Below are 12639 nucleotides of genomic sequence, written 5' to 3' on the forward strand. Positions count from 1 at the left end.
GTGGGATGCAGTGGTGCTAGGAGCAAAGCCTCATGGGAACCACAGTCAGAAGTCCCTTTTCACTTTGCTTCCTCAGCCTGATGCCTCCCTGCAAGCAGATGGCCAGGGGACAACATCATCACAAACGATTTTCTCCTCCACCAGCTTTGCAGCAAGGAAAACAATGTCTCTCCTGTTGAGTGAAACTGGCATGAGAGAAGCAAAGTGACACCCTTCACTGCCTGCCTCTTTGGGGAGGCTCTATAAATTCCACAAACACACACACACACACACACACACACACACCAGTTAGGAAACCTGCTACACGGCAAGTGGCAAAGCCTTATTTCCCTTTGGCACAGAAACAACTGGTGCCCTCTCTTCTCTAAGCCACTCCATGAGAAAATCGTCATGCCAGACTGCTGCTTTTCGTTGTCACACTAATGCCTTCACTGCCAGGTGGACATCAATCATCTGATAAAAGCTGCATGTTGGGAGGGGGGATACCATCTGCTTGCTATTTAATGTGCTATTCAGTGGCAGGAATCTGCCAGAGGGCCCTAGCACAGGTTCCATTGTTCTTTGCCAGCATCTCTGAACCAGCCATTGTCTGGCGCCTAATGAACTTTTCCGCAATTAGAAAACCATGCGAGGAGTCGTAGCCATGTGGGTGTGTATATGTCTGTGTGCCTGCACACACACGTACATAAAACTGAATACTTCCAGGTTTAGTAGACCACACTCTATTACATCCAAATAAATACAGCAAAATCTCTTTTACACAGGCTAAGGGATAGTACAATATAAATCTCATAGAGCAAAAATAGAGCATCCCATAACAAAAACTGAAGGCTTCTGATTTGGGTGACTGCTATTGAGGTAAGGGTCACCAGAGTCATAGGGTATTTCTGGGTGTGGGAGAAAGAGATGGTATAAAGAAGATTCGTTGTGACAGTCCTTTCCCCAGCAACACCCTCCTTTTCTCCTCTAATGCAAGGAGCATTGCTTCACTCTGCAGGTTTATATTTTGAATCTTCCTGTTGCTTATTGAGTGGGTCTGTCTCTACGCATCCCAGCCTGACATCTGACATACCTGACATTATGCTGCTCACTGCACATTTGACCTGCATTTTTCCAAAAGGCAACATAAAGCCTTGGGTCTCTTTACGAAGAGAATGTAATAGAGTTTTCATGAGCAGCATAATCCAGTTGATCCAATATCAAACTTGGACTGCGAGTAAAGTCCACGTGTCCCATTCTATCTGTATCTATCTGTTTTTACCATAATTTCAAGACCATTAAATCTAGATGCTGGAAATGTGTCGTGTATAGTGAGGGCTAAGGAACATTTGGGTTTTTTGCTTTCTAAAATATCTGATTTATACCCAGTAACATTACTTGATAAAGGCTCTATTCAGCAAAGGGGAAGAAACAAGAGGTCGGGCACACCATTGGAAGGTAACTGAACTTTTGAAAAAAGCTAACTAACAGAGAAAGGGGACAGGGCCATACCGCTTGTTAAAAGGAATGAGGGCGGACAATGATAAAAGGGAAAGGCTAAAGGAGTGCCAGGGTGTGTGTGTTTGGTGAGGGGGGAGTGAACCTATATGTAATTCAACTGATTCAATGTTGGGACAAGCAGTTGGACTTAAGATTCACTCCCCAAACAATTTCCCCTGTTCATCTTTCTCTTGGGATAAATCAGTCACTTCCAGTCTGGTGTCTTTCAGATATGAAGCATTATAACTCACCCCCAATTATTCCCAGTGGGCATGAGAGTTGTAAACCAAAATATCTGGAGGATACCTGGTTGGGAAGGGATACTTTGGAGAGCTTTGTAAGATCTAAGTGTGTGACATAATGGCAAGAAAAGAATAGGCATGCCATTGTCTGGTCTGTGATGACAGTATACTTGATGCTTCACTAGGCAACTATCAAAATACATCCACACCCTCCATAAATAAAGAAAACATTTGCACTTCTTGGTTTTATCCCTAAGAAACCTTCCTACTCGAGGCACACCCAAAAGACAGATTCAGGATCCTGACCTCAGTACAACAGGATCCTCCCTCCTATGCAATATCAATTTCAGTGTCAGGAGATGAACCTGTATGCCCAAGCAGCTACCTTTGGTGACTTTGGCAATGATGTTGTCTAAGTCCTATATATCTGCTGCTCTTCCATAACTGATTTGGGAAAATCAGACCCAAGCTAATATTCTACAACTATTTATTTACCATATTTATATCCCACCTTACTCTACCCCTGGGGGGACTCAAGGCGGCTTACAAACGGCACTACATAGAGCTTAAAGCATAAAATCATGAAATAAATTAAATTAAAATTAAGTATACATAAAAGCATAAGTAAGATACAATCCAATGTTATGACACATCATCCAAAAAGCAAGGTCTAAGGCAGATCCAAAGTCAGGTTTTAACTCTCTTTCTGAAGGCCAGGAAGGAGGGGGCTGACCTAATATTGCTTGGGAGGGAGATCCACAACTGAGGGGCCACCACCAAGAAGGCCCTATCTCTCATCCTCCCACCAGTCGCACTTGCAAAGGAGGTGGGACCGGAAGCAGGGCCTTCCCAGACGATCTTAAGCTCTGAGGTGGATCATAGGGAGAGACACGTTCGGACAAGTAGACAAGGCCAGAATGATGAGAACTGCTGGAGTATCTAGGGTTTTGTGTATATCTACTTTTCAGATGGCAGGGTTGAACCGTTACAGAGAAATCTCACTAAGACCTAGCAAAAACTCTGTGGCTTAGAAAATTTCTGTTTTAGACTACAACTCCCAGACACTGCCAGAAAGCCAGAGTGGATGAAGAATTCTGGGAGTTTTAGCCCAAAATGGTAATTTTTTGAGTTTTGCAAAATTCTCTCAATTCCTCACAGCCATTTCATTGAAGCAACATGTGAAAATAAATTGATTTTTTTTCTGAAACGTATACACTGATCTGTAACATACTTCCCTGGGAATCTACAGAATTTTTGAGTGCTTCCGGGTACAGCAGCATGGCGGCTGGTTGAGTGTCTCGAGAGCTCCCGAGCACTAGCATCCAAAAAGCATCCAGGTTGAGCCAGCAGGTTCCCCCCTTTGAGCGGATCAAGGTTTGAAGGGACAACCAAGCCCACTGAAACCCCACCGATGGTCCTAAGAGCCAGACCCTCCTCAAGGAGGCTGGTCAGAGGACCCAGACGAGGGGACAATGGGCAGCAGGACGCGTGGAAGGCAGCACGGGCGGGCAACCAATCCAGTTTCCAGCAACCTAGCCGTACTTTTCACAATGAAGAAGGCAATGAAGATATGAGAAACGTAAGTGCATAAGAAAGAAATCTATGTATGGTGTACCGAAAAGCAAAGATCTGCAAAGAAGTAAGGGGTGGAAGAAACTTGAGGCAAAATTACTTTTCTACTTTAAAACAAAAGCAAAGAGAAGAAACATCAGGGTTCCCACCTCAACTTGTTCAAAGCAGAATAGGAACTAACACAGAGTCCCTTTGCCTGCCATTGACATAAATGTATAGTACTGTAGAGTCTCCATTATCCAACCTTCGTTTATCCAATGTTCTGTATTATCCAACACAGTCTGCCTTTTAAGTAGTCAATGTTTTCAATACATTGCGATGTTTTGGTGCTAAATTCATAAATACAGTAATTACTACATAATACTACCATGTATTGAACTGCTTTTTCTGTCAATTTGTTGTAAAACATGTTGTTTTGGTGCTTAATTTGTAAAATCATAATGTAATTTGACGTTTAATAGGCTTTTCCTTAATCTCTCCTTATTATCCAACATTTTCGCTTATCCAACATTCTGCCGACCCATTTATGTTGGATAAGTGAGACTCTACTGTACCAGGTCTTTCACCAGTTAAGGGCAAAATAACTATCAAGGCTTGTAAATGTTACTTTTACAGACCACAGCCCTCATAATCCCTCCATCACTGCCTGGATCTCCAAACCTTTTCCAGTCATTCCACTCCTTTCTCTATGCTCACCTGGCTATTAACAACATACACATTTATGCAAATATGTCTGATATGTATCACTGACTCCATTAGTTGATTTTAATTTCGCTGACTACCACTTTACTACCAGCTTTGGCTGATATGTCAGCTGCGCCCCTTCCTAGAATCAGAGGACCTAGAGAAGGTGGTGCACATGCTGGTAACCTCAATGTTGCACTTCTTCAATGTGCTTTACATTGGATGACCTCTGTATCAAATTTGGAAGCTACAATTAGTTCAAAACATGGCAGGCACCTTATGGGACTATCTAGGAATGAACATATCACCCCTATACTAAAGTCAGACTACTGGCTGCCAATTAGTTTCCAGGCAAATTACAAAGTGTTAAAGTCATACATGGTTTGGGTCCAGGTTATCTAGAGGGTCACTTTCTCCAGTACAATCCGCCCCAGACATAGAGGTCCTCTGGGGGCGGCTACTCCAACCAGCCAGAACCTAACTGGCAATGATCACCCTGAGGATCTTTTAATCAGCTGCCCCAAGACTATGGAACGATCTGCCAGAGAGGTTCAACAGCCAAATCAGCTGTTGGAATTTATGACACAACTGAAGACTCATCTCTTCTGCCAGGCCTCCTGTATTTTATCAGTTAATTTTAATCTATATTTTACCTGTGTATATTTGTCATATGTATTTTTAAAGTGTTTTGATTTATCCCATTGTTTTAACCATGTTGTACTCCGCCTCAAGCTGCAAGGAGAGGCAAGTAATAAATAAATAAATAAATAAATAAATAAAGGATGATCACATTCAGGATCTTCTGGTTCTGGTTCTGACCTCTAGAATCTGCATAAAGCATATAACCCACTAAAGTATAGTCATCATTATTATTACAGGATTTGCACAGCACCATCTTGTGAGCCCCACTGAAATGCATAGTGCTTTAATAGAAGCAGGCATTAGAAAAATTGCATGCTGTCTCCTTTGGATGACTCTCTTATTAATCCATAACCACTAAGCCTCAGTTCAGGCTGGAATATGAATTTACCATATTACACATAGAGAGAATGAATACAGATTATAAATAATTTATTCACACTAAAATGAATGCTGTGTAAGAACAGTTAACCTAAAGGAGAGAGAAAGAGAGCAACTCACACAGGGATGCTGCTGCAAGAGCCATTGTTGACAAGTAGGAAGCCAGAAGGGAAGGAGGTGACATTGAAACGTTTCACTAGCTCTTCATTGGTCTGCAAGACCCGCCGTATTGCAATATTCTCAAACTGGAGCATATCCAAAGTCACCTAAGATCAGATTTTGCATTAGTTACTGTTAGTGTTCAACTTTTATGGTTGACTGTCACAAGTAAGGCCCCTCTCTTTCTCTAACTTCTCATCTCAAAACCTGTCATCTCCTAAAAGTACATTCCCCATTCTCACCTATTCTGCACTGTTAACTATCCCTGATGCACGTCTTCTATCTCTTGATTTGGGCCCTTTTTCCACTAGCACCTTCACATTCTCCATTTTATTTAAGGATCACTTGCACCACTATCTCCTTCCATATAAACACTTCAGTCACTTGGTGGGACATTTGTAAAGTACAGTCTTGATGAATTCAACCATCATGAATTCCAACCAAGCAGGCTACATGCATAATTTTTTCTTGATGTTCTGCTAAACATGAAAATGTGGGCCTCTCGTTCCATCCACTGAGTGTCCATGGGTTAGAAGGGTGTTTTGGACTGGAAAGGGACTGAGATCTCAATAGCACTTGAGTGAAGATCTGTCCTCTCTCTGCTGGAGTAATTCATTTCCTTTAAGACAGAGCCTTCCAAACTGTGTATCGCGACATATAAGTGTGTGACAGGGTGAACGTATTATGCGAATGTAATGGGAAACCTTTGGGTCTATATGAAATAAGTAATAAATCATATATTTTTTAAAATATAAATGAAAGGTTTTCATGAGAAATGTTTTGTCCCCATACTTTCATTATTACAATTTATGTACAGATGAATGTCCGTATCTCTCATAAGGTTTAATCTCGGTTTTCCTAACAAAACCAAATCATGAAATGGTACATATCTAAAGAGTGCGTAACTAACATGAAATGCGTGGAAAGCTCTGCTCTGAAAGGTAGAAGATAAAAACAGGGAAAGCAGCCACTAACAGAAAATTAAGTAGAGATTATTTTGAAAAATGGACATGAACATGCACAAATATGATAAAGAGGTTCCTCTATTGAAGGTTGAGTTTTTTATACTCTCAAGAGGTAGAGCTCACAGTGAAATTATTTTATAATAATAATAATAATAATAGTAATAAATTTTATTTGTACTCTGCCCTATCTCCCCAAAGGGACTCGGAGAGGCTTATATCAAAGGTTTTCATGCAAAATGTTTTGCCCCCATACCTTGCATTATTACAATTTATGTACTGATGAATGAGTATAATATACAACAGATCAATGGCTCATAAAGGTTATTCTACATCAAAGGTAAGACACTCCAACACAACAACAAAGGAGCTCATGTACCTTGCCATGATTTCACATAATGTAGTATTAAACTTGCACGTGTATTTGTGTATGTATGTATATTTATGTATGTAAAACAAAAAAGAAAGTAGGTGAATCAGAGTTAATACAGGTATAGCAGGAATGGCTTAGGTGTGCCAGATGAAGAAGGATTGCTCTCCTCCTTTTTAACAGGAGCATAAATGAAACTGGGTGGGACACTAGCCTTGCCTTGGAAATCAGTTGCCCAATATGACAATGTTGCCAAATTTCCAAAAGGGCAAGGACTAAAGAGTAAATGGGGCATCAATTGTAGGGAGGACTGAAAATTGAGAGGGACATATGGTTCTCCTCCCTATTTGCTGATTTACCACTTCTTCTTCCCACCCGCTTCGTCTATATACAGCCTGGATACTGCAATGCCTCTGTCATGAAAATAACATTTCATCGCATAATGGTTGCTACTGCATAATATCAGTTTCAGTATTTTATTTTCCTCACATTATAGTCTCCTGTAGCTTCAAAGAGCGAACGGTAGGTGGGTGAAGGTGCAAGAGCTATTGCACATAGGTGTGGGTATTCAATACTGCTTCATTTGGATTTTACTTATTTCCTCCCCGTTGACAAGGCTAAGAAAACACCACCCTCTCCCTATTGGCACCACATGGAGGATTTTCCCATGTGTTGTTTATCCTCTGAGGAGTGTGAGAATTTGAAATAAAAGTACAGGTGGAGATATTACACATTCCTGCCTATATCAAACCATTCAGCTCTATCTAGACTGGTGTTAAAATAAAAGAGAAGTATGTTTAAAAACATGCATAGACTTGGCATATTTAATACAGTGTCCAGTTTAACCCAAGGTTTGGTTAAATATTACACTGTGTAGAATCGGAAAACCTCTTCCACTAACAGAAACAGAAAGTTGGGAACATAAGATGTGTGCACACAACGAAGAGAGAGCCAACAGCTATCACCATCTGTCCTCAGTACCCCCCCCCCCACTATTTTCTAAACTAGTTTAAGACCCAACATTCCCTGCTCCTCTTCTGCCCAGCTTTTCAGAAAGTTTACCTACCAAGAAAAACATTGGGCTCAAAAAGAAAGCAAGACCTGTTCCTGCTTCTGTATTTGTATGTGTCTCTGAGTATCTACAACATAAGCTCTTCTATCATGTGGCTGTCAACATATGAGAGTAGTGCAGAACTGTGTACCTGAATTCATACTCTTTTGACACATATTAATATATTTGGTATGAAAAGACTACATGGGTTTCTGACTTAATTGTCTAGAATTTAAGACCTAAAGGCAGAAGTTCCAGTTTAGCTTGTCCAGAAAGAATGAAGCAAGAGTTTGTGCAAGCATACATTACTCGACATTTGTTGAGGATACTGTATGCCAAGAGATTATTCTAGCCACTCTTGCATAAGCAACTCGAAAAATCAAGAAGGCTTCTTTTTGACCACAGATAGGAGGTGCCAGCCGGCAAAAAATAGCGCCCAGGTTTCCTCCTCAAGAATGGCCATCTAATGGGCGTAATTGATTGTGGCAAGGGGTTAGATTGGATGGCCTAGTGGTCTCTTCCAACTTTCTGATTCTAATACTGTTCCCATCTGTAATTTGTTTAACTTGCTTTATGAATTCAATAAAATAGTCTGCCAATTTTATATCAGATTAAAGGTTATCTCATTTTTAGGCATCAATATTTACAAAAACTTTCTATATATTTGGGGGGCTATCTGGCTATCCAGATATTTGGATTTCAATTCCCAAAAGTCACAGTCAGTATAGCAAATATAAAAAGACTGTCATATGGTAGCTGTAGTCCAATGCACCTAGAATGTCACAGGTTCCCCATCCCTGAAGTATATCCCTGACATATACTACCATGGGACGTATTTTCTGCAATGGGACATAAAAGAACTGGGGGTTAATTCTCTCCCTCTGCTAGTATAATATTCTTATTTCAAATTGCCCTCATACTGCTCCATGTTTTTATAGGAGTAATTTAGACCATAGATTCTATCACATCACCAAATTTGCCTTTAGTTATTGTGTAAGTAATATTCATCATTGACAGCAACCAGGATAATAATTCAATGGGGTTGAAAGAGACTCTGATAAATTAATCTAGCCTCTCAAGAAATCATGACATTCTCCACTGTGTGTATTTGATATATAAATATTATTTTTTTTAAATCTTAAGCTCTGAGAATGGCCTCTCTTCATTGCCTCCATTTCTCCCTTTGTGTGTCTAAATGTTCTGATTTTACTCAGAAGGCAAGGCAACTAACTACTGAAAAAATTGCTTTAATGAACATTTCTATCTGTTAATTAATAGTTACCTCTCTTCCCAAAAAGGAATTCTCATCCTCAAAGATCAGGGCCAGGTAGGTCACACTGTTTGTCTGGAAGAAGTCATGAAGTTCTGCCGCACTGCAAAGTAATAGAGAGCATTATAGATTGTTCTTAGTACAAAGTGAACATTTATTTTATTCATATTCAAAGCTGTCCAAATTCCACTTGTCTCAGAAGATCCATCTAGAAGCTGAACATTTCTTCCTGAGAACAGGGAACAAATCCGATCCTTTAATTTGAGTGAATCTTGCATGGCAGGGGGCTGAATTGGATGGCCCATGTGGTTTCTTCCAACTCTATATTTTATGATTCTATGGATTTGTGATAAATTATAGGAAAGCAAAGCTGTCACTCCCTTTGAGTGGCCTTATTCTTACACTTAAGAGCACTGTAATGCACAGAGATTTAGCAGCTAGAACTTCTCCCTGCTGAGATATCTCTTGTGGAAAAAGTTGCTGCATCTGTTTGTAGGAGGGAAGAATGATTATTAGATCATGGGAGCCATGGGTCCCTTAACAAAAACAGCACCTTTGTGCCAAATTCTCCACCTCCATAGTACATGTAACACTTGGCTCAAGTCATGAAATCATCACATTATGTGCAGAAACACACATAATGGAAAGCTTATATTACGTTATGGAAGACAAGGCAGAAAACATGACCAGAGCCACTGTTTTTGGTGGTCATCTTTCTTTGTCCTTCTTAATTATATAAATCAGGGGATGCAAATGCGAAGAGAAGCAGTCCTAGTGGAAACATGGGACAGATTTAGTCTCTTCATTCTTGAGAAGCAGCTTTGACAAGACTAGGGAGGAAAGTTTCAGTTTCAGCCTTATGCAACAATGGATAATTGTTTGAAGCCTCCCACATATCATCTCCATTTCCTTTGCTAAGAAACAAGTGTACTTGGAGGCCAGTTTTATTCAATTTTGTGTTATATTTTTGTAGACGGGGGGTGGGGGGTGGATATGGCTACATATGGAAATATTCATTATCTAACACTACATGTTGATTATTCCTTATCTAGAATTGCCAAATCCCAAATAATTCAAAATCTAAAATTGTTCATTTAACTGCCTGAGATACTAACACTTTTACATTCTATTCGTTCAATATGCACAAACTTGTGCACAATTGATCCCTTCCCTTAGACATCTCACAGCAAAGCTAATTTAGACTTCCTGGTCTTCTCCTTGGAAGGTGGAGCTTAAATTGGGAGAAGATTACAAAGAAAATGCCTACAAGTCAAGGACGGTCAGATTTGCCACCTTCTGAACCAAGAGGATCACGGTAAAGAAAGTGCAGAAGAGAATTTTGTATTGTGTAGGCCAGCACAAAGGCTGGATCAAGAAGCCTTTATAAGAGCCAGGTCTTATAAAGAGACAAGTATGGTTTCTCAAGTTGCAACAAACAGCCCTTTGTGTTGGTGATTTGGATACCTGTATTTGCATATGCGTATATTTTTTTTCGTGTCAGGAGCGACTTGAGAAACTACAAGTGGCTTCTGGTGTGAGAGAATTGGCTATCTGCAAGGACATTGCCCAGGGGACGGCCGGGTGTTTTGATGTTTTTATCATCCTTGTGGGAGGTTTCTCTCATGTCCCCGCATGGAGCTGGAACTGATAGAGGGAGCTCATCCGTGCTCTCCCCGGGTGGGATTCGAACCTGGCAACTTTCAGATCAGCAACCCAACCTTCAAGTCTCAAGGCTTTAATCCACTATGCCACTAGAGGCTCCATATGCGTACATAATGAGATATCTTGAAGATTAAACCCATTTCTAAACAATAAATGTTTTTATATTTCATACTAGCTTGAGGATCAGCAGTGCCTGGCTTATTTGAAGAAGACATTACTTGTTTTGAGATGGTAGATAATATCATTTAAGTTTGGTCCAGATCTAAGTTTGGCTAGGTTCAGCGCTCTCTGGATAAAGAACTACAACTCCCAGGGCACTCTGGATAAAGAACTACAACCCCCAAACCCTGAAAATATTCACAGTTGGCCATGTTGGGTCTGTGTACCAAATATGATCCATGTCCATCATCAGGTGGGTTTAGTGATGTCTGGATAAGATTTCCAGGGCAATTACTCCAAACCCGCCTATATGCACAGTTGGCCATGTGAGGTCTGTGTGCCAAGTCTGGTACAGATCTGAGGTCGGCTGGGTTCAGTGCTTTCTGGATGCAAGTGAACTACAACTCCGAAAACTAAGGCCATATATTCAGTATATTAGGTTAGTCATAGGGCTTCTCTGTGCCAAGTTTGGTCCTGGTCCATTGTCGCTGTTTCTCTGGATGTAGGTGAACTATAAATCCTGTAAATCAAGTTCAATGCCCCCAAAACGTCTCCAGTATATTCTGTGGGTCATGGGGAGTCTGTGTGTCAAGTTTCGTCCAGGTCTGTCATTCGTGAGTCTCAGTGATAATAATAATAATAATAAAACTTTATATCCCGCCACCATCTCCCCACGGGGACTCGGGGCGGCTTACATGGGGCAGTGGCCCAAACAACATAAGAACAAAATATAAGCAACACAATACAATCACAATATAAAAAGATAAAACAATAATACAATATATCAATATAAACAACAATACAAGATAAAAATTTCATTTAAAACACATAAATGGTAAGACCGTAATAAAAACAGGATAAATTATTAAAAACCCACTGGGGCTGATTAATTAATGACTATCTCCGAAGGCCTGCCGAAACAGCCAAGTCTTCAGTTGCTTCCTGAAGGAAGGTAGAGAGGGAGCCAACCTAATCTCCCTGGGGAGGGAGTTCCAGAGTCGGGGAGCCACGGCCAAGAAGGCCCTCTCTCTCGTCCCTACCAAACGCAGTTGTGAGGAGGGTGGAAGTGAGAGGAGGGCCTCCCCGGAGGATCTCAGCGATCGGGTGGGTTCATAGGGGACGACGTGGTCACGAAGATAGGCAGGTCCCGAACCGTTTAGAGCTTTATAGGTAATAACCTGCACCTTGAATTGGGCCCGGAATATTATCGGCAGCCAGTGGAACTGCTTGAACAGGGGGGTTGACCGTGATCTGTTGAAGTTGGAGCTGAATGGGGTAAAGGTACTGCAAATCCCATCATCCGTAGTCTATCCTCCCCCAATCCACACCAGGATGTAAAGTGGGTCACGGGGGCCTGTGTGCCAAGTTTTGTCCAGATCCATCAGTGTTTGGGTTCACAGTGCTCTCTGGATGTAAGTAAACTACAACCCCCCTTCCCTCAAATCAAAGTGAATTCTCCCAAAAGACCTCCAGTATTTTTTGCTGGTCATGTCGGCTCTATGTGTCAAGTTTGGTTCAATTCCATCTTTGATGGAGTTCAGAGTGCTCATTGATTGCAGGTGAACTATAAATCCCAGTACCTACAACTCCAAAATGTCTAGGCTAATTCCCTTCAAAACCCAGCAGTATTCACATTTGAGTGCTCTTAGATTGCAGGTAAACTATACATCCCAGTCCCTACAACTCCTATAAATCATGGTGAATTCTCTTCAAACCTCTCTAGTATGTATGTTCAGTTGCTGATCAATTCCTCTGTTTACTGTGTGCCACAGAAAAATGTAGGGAAGGGTTATGGGAGAGGCAGTGGGCAGGGTCATGCAAATTTCACAAAAATGGAGAGAGTAAGAAACACTGGAATAGCTGTGGTGGAGGAAACACATAAAATCTAGGATGAAATTGTCCCCGTATGAAAGCCTTCACTTGGGTGGTGGGCAGTATGGTGTTTGTGGAGGACATTAGCAGGGCTCTTGGACATGTCTGCAGCCTTCACTATAACCTGCAATGTCATT

At 41.1% G+C, this 12639-nt stretch overlaps 1 protein-coding gene across 2 annotated transcripts in view; it reads right to left on the minus strand.

The window, feature by feature from the left end:
• The window catches only part of qsox1 (quiescin sulfhydryl oxidase 1), a 105726-nt gene that overhangs the window by 25593 nt on the left and 67494 nt on the right, over positions 1–12639 (minus strand). For both annotated transcript variants that reach the window (XM_003219833.4, XM_016993010.2), the window contains exons 5-6: positions 8822–8912; positions 5118–5263 (exon numbers count right to left, since the gene is read on the minus strand). In XM_003219833.4, coding sequence (XP_003219881.1) covers positions 5118–5263; positions 8822–8912 — 237 coding nt within the window. The remainder of the gene's footprint in view (positions 1–5117; positions 5264–8821; positions 8913–12639) is intronic.

This window comes from Anolis carolinensis, chromosome 4, assembly GCF_035594765.1.
Source record: "Anolis carolinensis isolate JA03-04 chromosome 4, rAnoCar3.1.pri, whole genome shotgun sequence".
NCBI lineage: Eukaryota > Metazoa > Chordata > Lepidosauria > Squamata > Dactyloidae > Anolis > Anolis carolinensis.